Genomic DNA, 22370 nt, shown 5'->3' on the forward strand with positions numbered 1-22370 from the left:
CCCACCCTTCCAGTTTTTTTATTTTATTTAAGGGCCGTCCAATTGACAATGCTGGCTAATGCTACTCCTCCTTTTTTTGTCTTCTCTAGATCTATAGGTACCTACGAAACCTCTCAGGTACTTTTTATTAGTGCCTCGATAACTTTATGTACCTGCTTCACTTGGTACTTCAATCTTTATATCTTCTGTCATATTTCACCCATTAGGCGGCTAGCATACAAAGTTGTGTTTTTTATGCCCCGATGACCTCCAGTCATGAAGGTCGAAACGCCATCGACTTGCAAAAGCTACATTTAGACCGCTTATTAGGACATGATTCTACAAAACTTCCTCATCAATGTATTGAGTCATTCATAGCTTCGTGTTTATTCTATTCCAATACACTGAGGCATTCTGTATCTTTTTTTCCCACTTGTTTCACTTGCGCCATTCAATATGTCTTCATGAGCACAAAGTGTTCACCTCCGCATTTAGTACACAACTTAAGAAGCAGGGTTGATTCTGAATTTTGATTTGTGAGATCTTATCTGCATTTCTGCGCTGATCATATAATTGCATTTAACCGTGTTCCTGGGACTATTTGTCATAAATTAATTTATACTGTATAATTAACTATTCTTTGAATTACATCCCTCATCGATTCCCCTTGAGATATTGTGGCATGTCACAGGTTAATACAAACGACACAGTTTCGCAGGTCTCAAGACAGTCTTAAGCCTAAGCCTTCTGCTGATGTCTAATCTACTGGCCTGCACCAGAAATCTTTTTTATTGCTGCTGCACGAATCCACTTTGCCCACTTGGAAAAATCACACACTTTCCTGAATGGGTAGCACAGCTGCTTAAAATATAACGCTACTACCACAAATCTTGTATATGTTGCAAACTCTACCACTTACCCTAAGAAAAGAGGACATTGCATGGCTAGCAGCGGTTTGTTCGACATATATCTGAGCAAGTGGGAAAGTAAGGTGAAGTGCCAAAACCTGCACTGCATTACTACCAAGCCTCTCAGCTAAGATATATGAAAGAATGGCTGAAGGGGGAACAGACAAGCAGTGGCGATTTACTCACCAGAACCTGGCCTATAACTAGAGCAACTATAGGGGTATGGGACTCTATTGTCTTTAGGGAGGGTGTCATCGCATTCCCATCATGGCTCTCGCGGATAGTCAGGAACCGAGATTCATACCAGGGATGGGGATAGGGGAAAAAAGGATTGCTATAGGCTCTAGAATTTCTATTCAAATGTTGCATTGAAATAATTTGAACATAGTAAACATTATGAGATACCTGAAAGTGAACGCTTTCATTACTTACAAAGTAGACATTGGATATCCCAGTGCAGCGTCAGATATGGCGCGACTAGGAAACAAACCCATTTTGAAAAATTCCTCTACTAAATACCTAGTATCGAAGATATATGCCCTCCTCAACGCACCAGACCCCATACACAAGCTTCTCTTTTAGGTACAATGGGAGAATAACTCTGTATTGCCTTTGAATGTAAATTAGTTTCAGGAGATAATCACCGGCACCAATAATTTCTCATGTGCTCGGGCTGGCAGGGGTGCGACTATTAGCTTGGAGGGATTGTGGGAGGTAGGATCTCAGGTGCATATTCTTTGGCTGCACGCACGACTGTGGAGTACTTTTAAGACAATTTTCATGGAGGCTTCACAGTATCCTGGCCAAACTATAGGTAAATTGCTAGACTTCCCCCTGATGGATAACGAGCAGAAGAAATATACCCCGCGCACTCCCTGGCAGCTAAAGCGAATATTGCACCTCCTTTTGGCTGCTAAACGTACTATTCTATCATTTTGAGGACACGTCACTGGTCCAGTCTATGTGTTTTGGTTGTATAAACTTTGGTTCTTATTGTGCTATCAAAATATCACCCAAGATTGGTCATGGAAACCCAACCAGTTTAATAAATCATGAAACCTAGTCCTGACATACATGAATTAAGACTATAGCGGCCTCACGTGCCGGAAGGTGAACGGGCCCTAGGACTTGTTGATTATAAAAGGATATCTTGGTCTGGGACTGTCGGGAGTCAGCAAGAGTGTTACAGGACAGCGGTTTCAATCTGATGAAAGACTGGTCATGTAGAGGGAGCCAACTGGTTAGGGGGGGTATAAAATGAGCAATAAAAATAATTTAAACTAAAAAAAGATAACCCGACCAGGAGTTTCAAACCATTTCCCTCGGAAGCATGGGAGTCGGGATGTTGCACACAAGTTCCCAGGTCAGGAGCTCCACAGTTAAAAATCCATAATTTTGGCCTCCTGGCCATGCTCCTTTGGTTTCCATATTTAAACCATATTTTCATGTCCCTCTAACAGCCACTATATTTGAGGGAAACTTTTAGTCAATAAATCGCATATTTGTGACAATTATTCATTCATTTTAGATTTGAGTAACAGGGTATCAGACTAAGCTCTCCACCCCTATGGTGTATAGCCCGGTGTTCATTAGAGGGGTTAACTTATATGGGGAGCGGATATTGCCCTCTTGAAGGTGCAGCTGCACATGGTTCTAGGGATTTCGACAAGATCCTCAACCAGCTCTACCGTCTCATGGAACATGCCTGCACATGGATTCCTTTTCCATAGTTGTCAGTCACTGTGTATGTTGTATACAATGGGGCGTAAGGGGCAAGCATGTTTTCAAGACGGAGACACACCTTCTTACTGTATCCTGTGGAGTGCAATACCTGGAATATTAAGACTCACGCTTTAGGTATGGTAAGCCCTTACAACTGACCAGTTTCTGACAGGAACTCTAGAATGAAACACCTCCTTTGGGACATATTGGGGAAAGAAGCGCTGCCATGATGCATGCATTGGATGATATAGATGTAAACATGGCAGGGAACCAGCCTTTCTACAGCACACTTCTTATATTTGTAAGATTCAATAGCATTTTCGGATTTGGCCGTGGGATATTATGTATTAAATAATATTTTTACATTTGGCCTAAATGTGCTAGTATAATTTGTTTAGTATATACTATTGAGTCTGACCCTGCCTCAGACAGTATTCCATAGACATATCAAAAACGATTTTGTGATATGTTGCTTTGCGCCCTAGGATTAAAGTCCGCTTTTCTTTGGTTTTGGATGTTGATTCGAAGCACCAAATTGACTGTTCACTTCAACACTCATCTGGACACTTTCAATAAAACTCTCTAGTGTCAAAGTCCTGATGGCACGTGCTAGACCTCATTTGAGATTCATTATTACACTGGGAGAGAAAAGGATAGTTCAAGTAGCCCTCCTTTTGCAGTTAAATCCAAACACTTCTTGAGCAGGCTTGAGGCACAATGAATAGCTGTGGAGGCCTTCACCCACCAGTGCCCTTGAACCTGCACCCTTGTAGGGGAATTCATTTTCTGAACTAACATAGGCTACTTGCGTCAGGTTGCTTCAGCCTAGGCTGGTTCTCCTTCCACAACTAAGCAGCCATATTCATTGATCACATTCGTCCAACATATGTTTTCCCTTCACTCAAAGATGGGCACATTTATATAGACTTCATGCCCCCTAAAATCATTCAGAGACGTCACAGTCCAGAAATATCCACTAGAATGTTTGTTTACCATTTGTATCCAATACATTTGAGAGTAAAGTGCCCAATATCCTTCGGAACATTTAGGTAGGCTGGTAGAAAACGCCAATAATCCTGTAAATGTGTGCTCCAGTGCTTCTCACAGGAGCACCTTACTCAGAAAAGGCTGCACAATGAGTAGGAGTATCTTCGCCCTGCCTCTTCAACGGAGTTACAGGGAGTGAGAGCATTTGTTGACTCAGTATTTTTTTCATAGTTGCTACATTATAAATCTCTTCTACTAAGTGATTTTTTTGTGTTTGTTCATGCCTCAACGTGAATCCTTATAAATTCGTTTCCTTTCATACGTGTATTATATGGGTTAATATTGGCGTTTGTGAGGACTTCGGATAAGCAGCTTCATCAGGTACATTTGAAGATGTAATCGTCTACAAACAGACTAAAATCGGTCACAGGAACAGTGTGCAGGTGACAGGGGTTAAAAGGCCAGGCTCCACTAAAGACTCCAGCAAAAGTCTGGGACGCAAAGGCACATCAATAGTATTTGATTGACCACTTCACCTAAAGAGCACAGACTGTTTACAAAACACATATGCAAGATTGAGGCCCAAGATAGCTTGAATAATAAAATACTCCAACGTGTGCAAGAGCGAGTCAAGGAACTATCACCAGTGATTGTGATAGTGATAGTGATTTTATCATTATATTTTGTTTATGGATATATGGAAACTGAAGATAGGTACAGCACAGTTCCTTATAAATGTTATGCTGTTAAAAATCACAAAAAGTGGTGTAAAATATAGATTAGAATGCAGAAAGAAACAGTAAAATTGTTAGCCCTATACTGCTTAGCAAAAAGGAGTTGCTGAAAGCCATCAACTGAAACAGGCTTATACAAGTCACTGCTAAAGTGGGACAAAAGGTATTGGATAAATGCAAGTTTTAAAAGTCTGTAATTACGTTACATAAAGGATTTTTCAACACCTTACTCTACTAGCATTGATTTTAAGCAACCGAGAACAATTTGTAAAGCATCAATATGGCAGCACGGTTTTGCATGTTTTCAAAGATAAAAAGATTTTTGCCTCTCAAACAAGAGAGAAACAGGAAAAAGCATTGTGCAAAAGATGAAAAGTAAGTGGCTTCCCATAGTTCAAATAACCATCATCCTGTTAAATCATACCTTTGCGATATTCAAGATGTGCCTGGAATGGTCGCCTCCCAAACCGCGTCTTGTGCCTGGCCTCAGGAAAGGTTGTGGGCTCTAGGAAAGAAAAAAAGCAACAGATAAAAATCATATTATACTCAACGTTACCAGACAACTGTTCAGAAACAAAACTCTGCATGAATAAATAAGTAGTAGTTAGTATTAAGAGACATTAGGTCTTGCATCAGAAGACTAGCATCATGCAGGGCATAAAAATAAAATTGCTCGAAGAGATCTGCGGATAACTTGCAGGGTCCCCTGAAATGCACCTCAGATTGGACCACCAAACGCTTCCCTATTGTCCCAAAATCTCACTTCGCAGCACCTACTGTGGCATACCATCCAACAACGGTAGAAAAACCAAAGAAAAAATTGTAGAGAAGCGGGCACGATTCTTATTCTACCATCATGGCCAATTTTTCCACAAAACAACCTGGGGATACCCAGTAGTTGCTATAATTTAGACTTCAATAGTTTCAACAATGGTTCCGTCGGGTATGAACACAATTACTTTAAATCATGTATTTATCTTCAACTGAAATATAAGCATAACATTCCTACTTATTATGCTACCTCTGATAGGCCAAAAGAGTGCAAAACCAAACACCGGCAGGGGTCAGTATGATTTTTAATTGCTGAATTATTTTTCATTCATGATTTTGTTTGTTCTCATCAACTGACACCTTTAGATATGCATTAAAATTTACAAATTACGGCGCAACAATTCAAATTGGTGAGCAAGGTGACATAGTGTGAAATAGATGTGACACAGTGACATAACAATTAGTGATCTATATACACGTGAGTGTAGGATTCATAAAGGGAAAGGAAAGAATTAGAAAGGCCGATTCTTATTTCGCTAATACTCAAAACCGACACACTATATTGAATAGATGTGGTGTGTCGGACATGGTTGGCTGGTCCTTTGCGAGAGTCTGTCGACGTTTCGACCCTATGGACACCTTATTTGTGGGTCTCTAGCGGGTCTTCTTCAGGGCGGGGACAGGGAAGGAGTATTGCGCCAGATCTTCATGAGTCAGACATCCTGATGTTCTATTCTGTCAGGGGGTCTTCTTTTATGGTTTGATGAATATCTATTCGAAATTGACTTTTAGTATTCGTCCAGGTATAACCATATCCACTGGCGAATTTTTTCTGGAGAATACCAGGATCACTTGTAATATTTTCCAATATTCATTAGTTGGAGATTATAATGATGTCTCCGTTAATATGGGGTAACCACAGATGCCCTGTTTCCTCTTGTCTGGCTATCCGTGCGTGATCTTGGTGATCATCATTGAGGAGTTACCAATCTCGGATCGGCATTTCAAAGCGCGTCCGCTCAGCTATGCGGCTTCAGTCTTTAGAATTTAGACTTCAACAGGTGAGCACCGTGTCTGGATCCAGTATCCCATCAGCATTGGCCACTGACTCCACATTCACTGCAGGATTATGCATGGATATAGAGACCTATACCCAAGGAAAAATGATTTCACAAGAACAACGTATAGGTGACTGCTAGGACCAGTACGGTTCCAACTGCACCACTTTTGCCTCTCACCGCTGCCCCTGCCCGACAATTCCTGTTTCAACCAAGTAATCAGTGATGTAATGCTCCGTATTTAAGTTAATGTGAAACCTACTGCCTGACCTGTGAACTTCGTCAGATGAAATGATCACAAATTTCCCAAATAAAATTGCTCTCTTGGCCTTGCAGTTAATCAAAAGATAATTGACAGAATGTAATACGCAAATCTCTGCAAGAAAACCTCTATTAGGGCATACATGCAGCTTGGTAATTACAGACCTCTTGGTACATTACTCATTGCCTCTAAAATCATTTAAAAGATAGAAGTCAGTCAATGGCAGCAACTATTTGATAAATTCGCCTTGGAGGACCAAAACTAATTGGCTTTCTGTCCCTACCATGAACATCCTATTAGAGGACACACAAGATGACGTGGTTCTAACAAACTGATCAGGGAAGACAAACCATCCATCTGCCTGCTGGGACTCAGTGTTCCCTTTGACACAGCAGACAGGCCTTTCTGAATCTGTTCTTTAAGGTACAAGTGCATTCCCAGGCAATAGTGAATTAGTTTGATGTCTTGCACATTGGGTTTTAAGAGGTCTAATTGTATTCAGAAAGGACTCTTCCTTTTTCCTGCCTTGTAGCCAATGTGGTTCAAATAAGGAACACCTCTGTTCTCTGCAATCTATAAAGTTTTTATGAAACTACTCTTTTTGCGTATTTGATGTAACTCATCATTTCATTATTATGCTGAAGAGAAGCAGATGCTAGTGTACAAAGATGGCAATACAAGACAAAAATATGACAGTACTTTCTGTGCATCTACAAATTGATAGCAACAAACACAAAGAGCTTGTGCCAAATTAATTACAGACAAAATGGAGGTCACAGACTGCATCATTTATCATCAAAGCCAAAGAGCATTTCTTATTCCCAATACCTCTCGCAAAGCACAAATTCAACGGTGATAGACACGGTTTGAAATCTTGGAGGCGTAACTCTGCATGTGCCCTCCTAAGACCATGCAGTGATAAGGTGCATCTTTTAGACTCATATAAGTGAAATAACACCTAATTATTTCAATCTTAATATTAGAGGGTTGCAACCTCTATGGTATATAAATAACAGGCTATTCTATCATCCAAGGTAACTGAACAAGAAGCAAACATCTCAAAGGACGTTTGGGACAGATTTGGACCTATAAAATAATGGTGCTGGAATTGCCTTCAAACATGGAAACAGGCAGAGAATTCCTGTGGAGAGGTGACTCTGTAATTTGCAGCTTGCACTATGTAATTTATGACAGCGGTAACAACGTTAATGAATCCAAAAGCCTTGCAAGAGACATACTCAGAGAATGGGTCCTGAGTCATATTTTAATCGTTGATAGAAATTTTAACCTAAATGTTCTTAATAAGCGAATTTTTTTTATGGAGAACAAAAAAACAGACCTATTATTTATGCATTAGTGTACGTAGCAAACTATATCACAATCCTTCATACATTATGAATGCCAGATAATATACCCTCTCATACCAACATGCTGCAGCCCCTAACAAGGAAACCTGGAAAACAGAACAGTGTGTTGTCAGACTAATAAACTGAGGCACCCCATTATATAGCATCTCAGCCTGTATAAGCAATACAATCATGCAATCGATCATTAAAACCCCAAGATTAACTCTGAACTGCACACTTCGTTCTCAGCTACTGTTAAATATTGCAGGGATTTGTTAGCATGAGCTGAAAGCCATTTTGTATTTCTGGCAGTCATCTTGTTTGTCATGTGCTGCCACGTGCTCGCCATGTGCTCTGTCCTCCCTCAGTGTTGACTGCTCTTGTAATCTGCCTAGAAATGAACTATATTTAGCATCTTCCACCTTTGCACATGCTCAGAAGGGCCTAGCTAGTAGAATGCACATGCTCTTCTTGTAGAAATGTCAGGCTATTTTTGCTGCTGTATAGAGAAGTAACTCTCCTCCCACTTTGTTGAGCAAGCAGATCTTGCATGCCCATATTAGTCCTTTTGCATGCTTACATGTGCCAGGACTGCCCCTTGGTCTTATGCCGACTATGTAACCCTTAGCATATACAAGGCGTCTGTTTTCTGTACTCCTCAGACTGCCTCATTCAGTTGCTAAGGCTTCTGTGTGACGTAGTCACCCTCATTTTAGGTTAATAAAGATGTTACTTTTATATTTTAGCTTCTGTGCCAATTTCTTCTTTGTTGGTTTAAAAGGACCAAGTATCAGTGGGACCCCTGAGAAGGTTTCTATTTTCTACAAATGGGGCTCCAACGTGGACCTCATCAGAGAAGTGACTATAAGGAGTGATCTTGCCAGGAAACAAATCTACTGTGGAGGACAGGACTCTTCTAAGGAGGTGCATGGAGATTCTGGGGATTCTCTGTCTCTGCAGCCCAGTATATTTCTGATCTTCCCGATTTTGATCGTCCACATGATGTCACTCCTGACTGAGAACCTTTTTGGCGTGAGTATTCTAAAAAGGACCGTTAGGTCATTCAGACTTGGCAGTTAGAATTTGGACAACCATTTGTTTGGTAAGAGTTGTTCTGCGGCGCCTGCTGTTGGTTTTTGTTGCCTTGGATTGGCAAGGTAGTTTAGTAACGCTTACTGTGGCTTTAGTAGGATTGGCCAATATTTGTATATGTATGTATGTAATATGTAAATTGCAATTTATATAGGAAGGTAATGAGGAGATTTTTCTCTGTTTTGAATTGATTTGAACGGCACATAGTACAAGAGTACCTCAAGTGCTACTTTAATTATAGTACTGCATATTTTGTACTATTTTTGGTGTGCCTGTTTCAAGCACACATTGGAGAATGTGTTGCTTTTTGGAGGTACCATAGTGAGATGTGAAGTGAATTAGCCGGCTCCCTGACGGAATACCTAAATAGGTTTAGGTATAAAAACCTTTCTTCCTTGGTGAATTAATTATGACAATAATACAAACAAGGATCCTTTTCTGCACACTTTTATAAATGGAGAAATGCAGAGCGATTTTTTGGTGTTCGGCCAGACAAAGCTGGTGAATTGAGTGTATTTTGGCTTCTTGGAAATAAAACAGTTTGTTGGGCTGGTTTTTTTGCAGTCTTTTGGAATACTATTGAGAAGCTCTTCTTGTAAATATGACTTACAACTATTATTTACAAATTGTTTGGTTTAAGTACAGTCTGTGGACTGTCCTTTGTTTCTGTCCTAAGTATTGATCTGTGGGTTAATCATGTGTTTAAATGTCCATGTGGTTCGTGGTTTCACATTAGTGATACTTCTGTAAGTAAATAGCGATTGCGCGATTTGTGAAATTTTGGCTCTTAAGCGCGCTGCATCATGTGTTCTGAGTGTATGATCCCTTCTGTAGATGTCTGGAATGAGCTCAATGTGTTTGTTTGTGTTTTCTTGCTGTCATCAGTCTGTTATGCAAAATGTCATTTAATTAATATTAAATAAAAATAATAAAAATCCAGAAATGAACCGTATGATATTCTAAATAACTGCATGTTACTATTAAATTTATAGAGTAAGCAACTATGCACATGTACAAACTGACAATGCTTAAAAGATAAAATTAGAATTCACATTGAATAGGAAATAAAATAGGCCTCAAAAACGAAATTGTGTGTTTTGCAATAAATAAACAATTATAAAATATTACTACATTTCCCTTAGATACATTGTGTTAGATATAAACAGACAAACACATTGTGGGACTTGGCCCTTTCCACAGAAATTATTTGCTTTTTACCCCTTTTAATTTAGAATGCCCTTATTGTAACAAAAGGGTATAGGCCTTGTGTAGTGAAGAAGGGCCTGTGTAGTGTAAAACTAGTGTTAAAGTACAGGTACTTCCTACCCCTAACATGGCCGCCACTGACCTCTGCTGCTGCAGCGTGGTCTACGTTGGCGCATTCTAGTAGCCAGGGGCTGGCTGGAACACTCAGGCAATGTATCCATCTTAGCCTGCCAATAGGTAGAGTGGTGGAACCTCCTGGAAGCCTCTGGTACCTTCTGGAAGATGTGAGGTGACACCAACTGCCACTACCAACTGTCAACTGGCACTATAAAAGGAGAGGGAGGGAAACTTTCCTGGGAGACTGAGGGAGCGCAGACCTGGGGGAGAACCTACGCAGGAGCTGTAGGCAGTGGGGCCTAGATAGGGGCCTATGACACTGGTAGAGACAGGGCCCAGGTGCTGCCTATCAAGTGTTGAGGTATCCTGAATTTGCCCCTCTGACCTGGCCCAGCGGAAGGGGAACCCCCGGTCTGCTTGAAGGGAACTGGCTGAGGAGACTTGATACCAGCCATCATCTCCAAACCCCCCCCCCCCCCCCCCCCCTTCAAGGAAACAAGAAACCAACTGAAACTTACAAGGGCGCAAGAAACATAAAGCGCTAAGAAGAAACAAAGGCACAACAAACAGCAGCGCCAAAAAGAGACTGAATCACCACAGGAGATTTGAAGAACCACCCAGGTATTGGCGCTGTTTTGCTCCCTGTGCCCCCTGACGCAATCTGGGATCCCTCTTTCTGGTTTGCCACGGACGCGTGGTCTGTCCTGTTGGTTCTACTGAACTACATGTTCTGCCTGAGCTGAGTGTTTAGCTCTCCCTGACTAAACTACCTGTACTGCCAGGCGCTGAACTGAATTATTATTTGGACTGCTGTCCTGCTGCATTCCTAGCTTGAACCCATACAAAGCGCTAAAGTCTGCCTGTGCCTATAAAGCACTGTGACCTGTGCCTGTACTGCTCTACAGCGCTCCCTTGCCGTGCCCTCAGAAGCGCTGTGAGCCTAAAGACTGTTGCTGCCAGGAGTGCTATTATTGTAACTGCGCGTGAAGCGCTGTGGCCCCCTCTGCGCTGGGACCGTGTGTTAACTCACCCCCCCACTCACCGCTGCAGCCCGGGTCCTTGGAGAGCCCTGAGTGGGAGGCCGATTCACTCCCTGACCTGGGGGATAGCTGGCGCTGCCTCGCGAAGTCCTGCTTCGGCCCTCGTCACTGCCACGACCAGGCGTCCGGTTTGAGGAGGCTCCCCGCTGGGGACATCGTTGTGGCGACCCCCGGTACCAGGAGAGGGCCGCCGGAGTCCGCAAATTCCTGTCAGGCCGCCTTAGGCCTGACGAGGCCTTAAGCTGGCATCCCGCATCACGTGACGGGGGCACGTCACTAGGTCACGCCCCCGCCGCGCTGTGATTGGCCGCGCGGCCGAGCCCCTGTCAAGCGAGCCTTGGATTGGCTCTGGGGCTCGGCACACGCTATTGCTGCCCCGCGATTGGCCGCTGGGGCCAAGACCCTCCGGCGCCACAACCTGATTGGTTCCCAGGCCGAGGGCACTACAGAAGGCCCGGGAACAGCCTGCATCTAGCGAGGAAGGACAGCGGAGCCCCTTCCTGCCACCAACAACGGCGGAGCCCTCCCCCAGCCCCCGGAGCCTACGCAAGGGCCCGAGAGGCCGAAGGGAAGAAGGTAAACCCCGGGGAGGTGGGCGGAAGGCAGGAGAAGGCCCTGAGTTCGCCCCTCCCCGGGAGTAAGTTGAAGTTGGGCCCTGCTGGCCGTAATTTACAGCGCAGGGCAGCAAACCCGCAGGGAGGAGGGTGGAAGGCCCCGGGTGGCCCGGAGCTCGCCCCTCCCTGAGGGAGAAGACTGTTGTTGGGCCGCGTTGACCCGAATTGGCCCCTGCCAGTACTTTGAACTGGGAGAGTCCTACCAGCCACATCTGGGCCTGAGAGTGAGATAGTTAACCCCTGGGTAGGGGTCGGATACTGGTCTCATTCCCAGGGGATCCCCTAGTTGCCTTGAGATCTGGCGAAAGAACTGTGCCCTCTACTAACTACGGTATGTGGGCCTAAAGAAATGTGGGTTTACCTAATGTGATGTTGCCTGAGCATTAGTGACATGGGTAATCCGGAGAGTTGAAATGACTCTCTTTGCCTAATGAATGGTCATGCCAGGTTTCTAAAGAAATGTTTATACCTGCATAAGGAGATGTTTATTCTTGGATGCTAAAATGTTTTACTCCTGCTTCAGGGAATGTGTTGCCTCAGGCTAGTGCAGTGTTTCCTGGAGGCCCTTAGTTGCTCAGTGAAATGTTTACTGCTGAACAGTGCAACGTTATTCCTCCTGACTAATAAAAGGTGTAAGTTCCTGGTTAGCGCTGCAATCCCGGAATGCCTACAGGTATCTATTGAAATGGTTACCCCTGCGGAAAGAAAGGTTGACCAAATGCCTATGGGGCTGTAATGGAAGGGGTTACTTACTTAATGGAATGTTCAGCCCTAATGCAATACTCCTTGTTGCCTGATGCAGTGTTTATCTGGTATTAATAAAATACTAATCTAAGCCTTATGTATGGTTACCCTGGCCAGATGAATGGTTACTCTTACCTGATGAGGTGGGGTAATTCTGGCCTAATGAAATGTTACGTTGGCCTCATAGGAAGTTCTACATCTGCTTAGGGGGAATGTTCTTTCTGGCCTACCGAAATGTTTTATAGCTTATGAAATGTGTAGCCCTAATCTAGGAAAGTGTTAGATGTTCCTGCTTAATGCAGAGTTCCCGAAGTACTTTCAGCTACTACAGGGGATGTTTAATGTGGAGTATGGAATGTTTCACTTCTGCTAACTGAAGGTTTTAGCCTTAATGAAATGTATAGGCTCCTATTTAGTGCGGAGGAATGAAAAGGGGAATTAGCTGGTCAAACCTGCTTTGGGCAGGTCCTAAAAGAGTACTGTTGCTGGGCTAAAGCGTTCTATGCCCAGGAAAAGGTTATTCTACACGAATGAAATGTTCTACCATTGATGAAATATTTTACTCTTATTTAAGGCACCATTTATCCCTGAGCTAGGAAATGTACTGCAGTAAGGAAATGTTATTTCTTCCCAGGCAGGAGTATTGAAATGTACTGATGGAAAGCTTTGAAGGAGATATTTATGCCTTTGTTGCCAAACTTATCCTGAGTGGGATGCAATGTTATCTGAATGTCTTTTAAAGAATCTCTTGCAGGTGCTGACAAGAAGCAAGGCTGAGGTCAGGCCTGTGTTTATCTAATAATTGTTATTTATCCAATATTTAATATTTATGGAATATCTAATATTTATTCAACTGAAGTATAATGCCAAGTGTTGACACACAGGTATCTGAAAAGAGAGCTAAGAAGCTAATTTTATGATTAATTCCTAATACCCTGATCCTGCTCTATCTTAATAAAGTTGACTTGAGTTTTTACACAAGCTCACTGGAGTGGTGTCACTAATTGCGTGCCCATGTTTCTGACTCAGTGGTTGAGTGTGCTGTATGGTCGCTTTACACATAAGCTTTCGGATGCCTACCCGCTCGTGCCATGCTACCCTAGGGGACTGGTGACCCCAGTTCCAACACACATCATCTGAGTAAATTTTGCTGAACTAAGCACATATTATAGAACATGCATTGAAAGGCTTCAGTTTTAAATAGACTGCCACTGTGCTTAAATTTCATCACTAAAAAAGGCTTTCGAACAGCTATGTTTTAACTGCCGCTTAGCACCAGCTGTTTTGATTAGAGGCCACGGAGAGACACGAATGTTGACTCAGCTAGGATTTTGTCAGTTAAACACGGGGTAAAATCCTGCATTTCAGACTGCCGTTTTAAAAAGTTACAAAAATCAGGTTCATTATTTTAGATAACAGGAAAACGTTTAAAGTAGGGATTTCCTTCCTTAAGCCTTTTTACCTAAGCACATTCTTGGTTCTGAAAATAAATAATGATTGTCCTTTTAAAAAGTGGCGCAAAATGTTTCATGTTTCAAGTTAGGCTTCTGTGCTTAGGCTTATGAATGAATGCGTCTAAATATGATAGGCAAGAAATAAAGCTTGCTTTTCCTATGTAAAATTATCAAAATGATTGGTTTTATTTAAAAAAAAAAAAATTTATTATATATGAAAAAATGATTAAAATAAATAAGTACTTTTAAATTAGTTTTTTAATATTTATAAAGTTTAATACTCATACTGTGACCTCCTAGCATTAAAATTAAATTTAAGTTGTGTTGTACCGCATAATAAGGAAATTTGCACATGAAATATCACTCAGCGCAGGCGTAAAAAACTAATTTTTATAAGGGTATATATGATGTATTTTTGATTTCTCGCTCCTGGGCTATCTAGAGAACATTCTGAGGATGACTATTATGCAAAAAATTATAGGATATTCATTTTCAAGTGCTCCAAATATCAAAGTCGAAATTGGGCAAAATTCACCAATTGAAAAAGAAATTCTGCATTCAGAGCAGCTTTTAACTTGCCTTAGGCCTCAGTAAATGCATACATTTAGGTATAATACAAACAGCTGACTTATTGTTAGACAAGTAAACTGCTTATAATTGAAAATATGTATCAGAAATGAGCAGAAGTTATTTTCTTAACTCTAAACTGACAAACATGGGAATGGGGCTGCATTCGCACACAGAATAGGACAGCTGGGAAGAGTTAAAAGTCAGTTCTATATTTAGAAGCCTAGCATGGCTCCCAGAGCAAAGTCTGCTTTGACATTTTGACCTCTCAAACTTTTTGAAAGACGACAGGGGAGAAAAGGAGAAGTTTTACTTTTTTGGCAAAAGAAGGCACTTTATGTACTCATGTGATAGAAAACGATATAATGGCATATGTGAACTTTGATTAACAGATAAGCTTTGCCATATTTATGCAGCACTAATGCTTAAAAGCTGAGGCAATGAAATTTATTTGACTTCATGTGCCCTCATGTTTCACTTGTACATTTGCTAAAAGGGATTGGCGTTTGGGTATTCATGTTTTATTTTAGTTCTCTCAAAAGTGCTACGTACCTCCTATAACTTTGTTTATGGCCAGCTTCTACAAATAGGGCTTGATAGTGTTGACAGAAGTGAAACCTTTTTCAGGTTTCCAACTGTCAAAATGGGGGGGAAGGAGGCTAGCTCCTCTACAAATTAAGGCTAGGTAATATGTATGTTGCTCTCTCTTTTTCTCAATTCTTTTAGCTTGTCTAAGCTGTCTGTGAAATAGCAATGAGACATTTAATTGGCTATTCAGTAATACGGTTTTAAACATGGTTAGCATTAATAAAATGAATTAGAATATATGTTATGTTACTGCCCATCCTGTTTGATGAAATGATGACAGGATCAGTAGTCTAGATTGTTGTTCCCTTATTTTGATATTTAAGGGGAACTAGATGTGGGTAGTTTTTGTTCTAAAATTCTTAGGTGATAACACCATTATTGTACGTTATTCTCACGCTACATAGTTTTGCAAGGGCATTGCTAGTTTTTTATTAGCTAGTCTGTGTAAATCAACTGACAGTCCTTATTAGAGCGGATGTTGCATAGTTTGGATCATGAAAAGTAGAACACAGGAAAGATGCCCATGTGATCCTTAGTAGACATTTTTGAAGGACATATTGTTTTATAGATAAGAAACCCTGTTAAATTAGCAGTTTTAGATGTTCCTGTTCCTCCTATAACATGAGAGCATGGTCCTAAGCATACAATGTAGGTGCTTTTATTAAGAAGAATCATTTTAGAAGTGTCTGCAGTCCTGTACAAGTAGTTTAAAATCTATAAGTAAAAGTGTAGAACATTTCCTTTTTTTGAGGGTTTTCAGATTAGTACAAAGGAATACACCAATGTAAGGATTTAGGGCATGTCTGCGTTGTTTTTCTCTTTTCCTCACAATTTAGAAAATGAATACAGACTTCCTTGGCTGCTTGGGATTGGGTGATGTATTACTCTGGTCAGTTCACCAAAGAGTTCCTTTTATACTTGCCAATAGGTCCAGGATGTTTTTTTACTCTCTCATAGATATATGAAAGTGGTTCTTGGGTGCCTTGCTAATATATGGGACGTCCCAAGACTAGGAGATATTCTCAGACTATCCTCTCTGTTTCTGTGCCTTGTCTTAAGACCTTTTGTTCTGTCCACCAATAGATATTTGCTGCCGTACAACCATTGCCAAAGGGGCCCGGACATCAGATTCAGCCTGGGGAGTCAGTGTCAGCACCAGTCCAGCTTGAAGCCAAAGTGAAGGTAACCCCCCCTGCCACTGTGTTGGGTCAAAGACGGGGGTCACAAATCCGAAAGAAGAAATTATTAATCAAGTATTTAACGCCCAGCTGAGAGTCACAGACTGACCAGAATGGCGAGGAAGCTTTGCTTGAGTTGACCCCTTTTGAAACAAGGTTTGCTTCAGAGATCCTAGCATCAGGACTCTGAATCCTGGTCCCGAAGTGAATGCAAGTTTGCTCCTTTGTTTGATGGTCAAGAGATACCGGAGAACACTGGATGCCAAAGGACCATCTGTTAAATATTGCAGGGATTCGTTTTGTATTTCTGGCAGTCATCTTGTTTGCCATGTGCTGCCACGTGCTCGCCATGTAGTTTATATGAATTCTTTACATGATTGCAATGATTGTAAGTAATTGTGCAATAAAATTTATATTTAATCTTGAATCCCATGGAACTGCCTTAGAAAAATTTAACGAGGCAGAGAATCTCTATGGCCACATCTACTGTGCTTCTACAGCGATACCGGACACCAGCGTCACCTTCAAAGCTCCTGCATTCGCTCTTTACATCTTACTAACATACTTAACTTGCTGAGATAAACTGCAAATGTTTTCATCAGCAATTAAATAGATCTTGTTACTAGCTTGCTACTAAATTTAGGACACAGGTTGTGAGCAGGTATGTATTGTTCTAGCTTATCTTTAACTGAGGGTCATTTAAAAACGGCCCAGGTTCTCCTTCCTATAGCAGATATAGCTGAATCTATCAGGTTGCTCAACACGATTGATTCACTCAGGCAATGTGAAGCGTGAACAAGTTACTTATCTTCTGTAACACGTATCCACCAGAATCTACCCGCTGACTCCTCGCCTACTGAATATCCCAATGCAACAGCATTCCACAGAAACTTTTCTTGACAGTTCTCCAATGTCAACGCGGAAGTCACAATGCCCATAGCTCCGCCTGATGTCACTGGACTCAAAAAAGGCACTCATGGGCAAGCTGACATCAGTGTCCATCCATTTTTTGTAAGCCTTCGAGGCGAACGGGGGAAACTAACATCACAAATGCAATCTACATATTCTAAAGTTTATATCCAAGAGATATATATATATATATATATATATATATATATAAATTCAGGTTTGCCATGTTGCTTGGAAGCGCACACGAGGACAACACAGGACACCATTCCTTACAAGAGCGTCCTTTATTCCCAGGAGAGCAACACCCACTTTAAATAGAAAACCGGCTTCCCTTTCACAATCGCTCACTGGAGAGCGTGACTATCAATGAAAAAGTGCAGTCTCTTGACAGCCGGTGCCTGTGAATTGGAGGGTTAAAATCCTATCCTACAAGTCCCAGCATGCCTGCAGCCTGACACCGGAGCCAGCCCACCTGGGGGCAGGTACTGAATATCAAATGCGGGACTTCCATAGACGCTGCTGTCTTCAAACACTGTGGTCCGTGAACAGGAGGCAGGAGCCTCGAAAAGCGTAGGACCTGAAACGAACTTTGTGGAAGCAGGAACTCGATTTTCATAAGGGAATAAAGGATGCTCTTGTAAGGAATGGTGTCCTGTGTTCCTCGTGTGCGCTTCCAAGCAACATGGCAAACCTGGAAATATATATATATATATATATTATATATATATATATATATATCAATTCCGTCTGGCCCAGATGCGGAGGCTCTCGGGCGCTCTAGGGCGGTGCACGCGAGGCGCAGCAGGACCCGCTGCGAACAAATTATTCAGCTTTTCCCAAGGGAAGGTTTTTCCTCGTGCACTCCCGTGTGTTGAGATCAAAAAACCACACCGGGTTTAAAGTTGATTAGCAATTTCTTTCTTTATTTTCAGCATCCAGCAAAACCTAACGCGTTTCGGTCTCTACGGAGACCTTGCTCACAGGTTAGTATGTTGTGGGAACAGTTTGTATTTAATAAACAAAAGAGAAGAGGGGTAGAACCCAATAAAGTTACGTCACTTCCTGTTTGTACCATAGGTATTTCTGGGACATGTAGTTTTTGTTAATGGACAAAAAGCAGCAAAACGTTGATTTTTATCTATTTAAACAGAAATTAACACAAAAGGGGCGACCCTGTCAGTGTTGGTCATGATTGCATTTTGGACATATTAAATTCATAACATTGCTTAAACAAAATCATATTGGAGCCCTCAAGTGGGCAGACTCTGTGTGCACCAATTTCATTCTTCACATATACTACTGAAAAAACAGTTATTAAGATTTAAATCATACGTATTCAGACATTTCGTGTCAAATTAAGTTTAGAAAAAACCAAAATTAGTAAGGCCCTCCAGTGGGCAAAGGACATTATGCATCTTAGTTCATGCATCAACGCTTCACTGTGCTCTCTGACTACATATTTGTTTCACATGTCCACGATAGGAAACAAATTTTAAAAAGGGAAATTAATAAGTTTATAAAGAGTCAGCATCAGTTCTTGTCTGATAAGTATGTCAAAACCGCTTTACAGGTGGCAATGCAGTTCTTCATCCTGATTGTGCCCAAACGGGCTCAAAGTTCGAAAGTTCATGATATGTTTGGACTCCTTTTGCCTCAACACCAGTTCGCGATCTCCACCTCTTCGATTCGGTCCAACACTTTCAATTCCATAAAAAATTAAGGACTTCCAGTTACCCTTATGTTCCTTTTCCATGTGTCTAGCCATGGCATTACTGCGATCAGAATTGATTGTCGCACGGACATGCTCCAAAATCCGGAGTTTCAGTTCTTTTTTGGTGCTTCCAATATATTTTTGGGAGCATGGGCACTCAAGGGCATATATAACAAACTGAGTTTTGCAATTAATTAATTGTTCAATTTTCCATGTTTTTTTGTTAGCCATCTTTATTTCTTTGGTTGTCTTTGCGATGCAACATACTTTGCATCCTGAGCATTTGTAAAATCCTTTCGGTCTGCGCCAGGCCTCTGGTTTTTTTTGATCCTGAAAGTGACTTTGAATCAGTTTGTCCTTTAAGTTCTTTGCCCTTCGATAGGTTACATTGGGGTGATCACCAACAATTTGAGATACTGTAGGGTCCATGTGGAGAATATGCCAGTTTTTTTTTAAGAATCCTTGTAATTGCTTGGTTGGCCGTTGAATGGGTGGTGATGAAGCGTATTTTGTCTGGTTCAACCTCTGTTGATTTTTGTTTGTCCATCAGTAAATCAGTTCTATTGATCGTAGTAGAACGATTACAGGCAATTTGTATCCAAGTTGGGTTATATTTTCTTTTTAAGAATCTGTTTTTTGCTAGATCATGATGTTTTTTCCGGTCGTTTTCATTTGAGCAAATTCTTTTAATCCGGAGGAACTCTCCATACGGGATATTTTGTAAAAGGCTAGGTTGATGGAAACTCTGCGCGTGTAGGACCGCGTTTGTCGCTGTACTTTTGCGGTGTAGTGTGGTATGTAATACATTGTCTTTGACAAAAATCTCCGTGTCTAGGAACACGACCCTCGAGTCACTGATTGTATAAGTAAAATGTCGTATGCCTGCCTTACAATGGGACAATGGGAGAAGACATGGGCATGGAGATCGGAAAATGACCAAGCAGTCCAAAAAACCATTGCATGGTTAAGATATATAGACGATTTGCTACTAATTTGGGAAGGAACAAATGAGGAATTTGAAACGTACTTCAAAATTTTGAACAATTCTGATTTTGGTTTACATTTTACTTATACAATCAGTGACTCGAGGGTCGTGTTCCTAGACACGGAGATTTGTCAAAGACAATGTATTACATACCACACTACACCGCAAAAGTACAGCGACAAACGCGGTCCTACACGCGCAGAGTTTCCATCAACCTAGCCTTTTACAAAATATCCCGTATGGAGAGTTCCTCCGGATTAAAAGAATTTGCTCAAATGAAAACGACCGGAAAAAACATCATGATCTAGCAAAAAACAGATTCTTAAAAAGAAAATATAACCCAACTTGGATACAAATTGCCTCTAATCGTTCTACTACGATCAATAGAACTGATTTACTGATGGACAAACAAAAATCAACAGAGGTTGAACCAGACAAAATACGCTTCATCACCACCCATTCAACGGCCAACCAAGCAATTACAAGGATTCTTAAAAAAAACTGGCATATTCTCCACATGGACCCTACAGTATCTCAAATTGTTGGTGATCACCCCAATGTAACCTATCGAAGAGCAAAGAACTTAAAGGACAAACTGATTCAAAGTCACTTTCAGGATCAAAAAAAACCAGAGGCCTGGCGCAGACCGAAAGGATTTTACAAATGCTCAGGATGCAAAGTATGTTGCATCGCAAAGACAACCAAAGAAATAAAGATGGCTAACAAAAAAACATGGAAAATTGAACAATTAATTAATTGCAAAACTCAGTTTGTTATATATGCCCTTGAGTGCCCATGCTCCCAAAAATATATTGGAAGCACCAAAAAAGAACTGAAACTCCGGATTTTGGAGCATGTCCGTGCGACAATCAATTCTGATCGCAGTAATGCCATGGCTAGACACATGGAAAAGGAACATAAGGGTAACTGGAAGTCCTTAATTTTTTATGGAATTGAAAGTGTTGGACCGAATCGAAGATGTGGAGATCGCGAACTGGTGTTGAGGCAAAAGGAGTCCAAACATATCATGAACTTTCGAACTTTGAGCCCGTTTGGGCACAATCAGGATGAAGAACTGCATTGCCACCTGTAAAGCGGTTTTGACATACTTATCAGACAAGAACTGATGCTGACTCTTTATAAACTTATTAATTTCCCTTTTTAAAATTTGTTTCCTATCGTGGACATGTGAAACAAATATGTAGTCAGAGAGCACAGTGAAGCGTTGATGCATGAACTAAGATGCATAATGTCCTTTGCCCACTGGAGGGCCTTACTAATTTTGGTTTTTTCTAAACTTAATTTGACACGAAATGTCTGAATACGTATGATTTAAATCTTAATAACTGTTTTTTCAGTAGTATATGTGAAGAATGAAATTGGTGCACACAGAGTCTGCCCACTTGAGGGCTCCAATATGATTTTGTTTAAGCAATGTTATGAATTTAATATGTCCAAAATGCAATCATGACCAACACTGACAGGGTCGCCCCTTTTGTGTTAATTTCTGTTTAAATAGATAAAAATCAACGTTTTGCTGCTTTTTGTCAATTAACAAAAACTACATGTCCCAGAAATACCTATGGTACAAACAGGAAGTGACGTAACTTTATTGGGTTCTACCCCTCTTCTCTTTTGTTTATTAAATACAAACTGTTCCCACAACATACTAACCTGTGAGCAAGGTCTCCGTAGAGACCGAAACGCGTTAGGTTTTGCTGGATGCTGAAAATAAAGAAAGAAAAATTGCTAATCAACTTTAAACCCGGTGTGGTTTTTTTGATCTCAACACACGGGAGTGCACGAGGAAAAACCTTCCCTTGGGAAAAGCTGAATAATATATATATATATATATATATATATATATATATATATATATATACATATACACACATGCATACATGCATACGTCCAAGCACAGACGCACTCCTCATCCAGTGTGACAACAAGCCCTCCAATCGCTTGTGATTTTAAATGTTTTATTTGGCAGAAAAGTCCTTTAAGCGTGACGCGTTTCGACCTCGATGCGGGTTTTAATCATATGCATCTTATCAATTACTCTGCTTTTAACTCCTTAATACATAAAAATTAAAGGACTTCAAGAACTCTTTAGATATCAGATGTTTAAAGACCATAATGTAATGCAAGTTGTAATTCATTTCTACTTTGTCCTCCAACATTAATGCTTTCAAAGATGTAACAATGTTCCTGCTCTTCTAACTTCATTAAATACACAACCTTTTCAGCCTCAAAAGTAATTAATTTATTGCAGGCCACTTTTATAATATTCATAGTGAAGTTCAAGGCAGCACACTCCAGATCCGAAATTGGTGATATTGTCAATTTCTCAGTTGGCCAATTTTCGCCAACCAACAATGTCCTCTCACGCTATGTGCAG

General features: G+C 41.1%; 1 protein-coding gene across 1 annotated transcript in view; it reads right to left on the minus strand.

The window, feature by feature from the left end:
• ABCB7 (ATP binding cassette subfamily B member 7) overlaps window positions 1–22370 on the minus strand; it is a 796257-nt gene that overhangs the window by 617927 nt on the left and 155960 nt on the right. The window contains exon 2 of the mRNA XM_086918402.1: window positions 4755–4835. Within this exon, the coding sequence (XP_086774528.1) occupies window positions 4755–4835 (81 nt within the window). The remainder of the gene's footprint in view (window positions 1–4754; window positions 4836–22370) is intronic.

This window comes from Lissotriton vulgaris, chromosome 4_1, assembly GCF_964263255.1.
Source record: "Lissotriton vulgaris chromosome 4_1, aLisVul1.2, whole genome shotgun sequence".
NCBI classification, from domain to species: Eukaryota; Metazoa; Chordata; class Amphibia; order Caudata; family Salamandridae; genus Lissotriton; species Lissotriton vulgaris.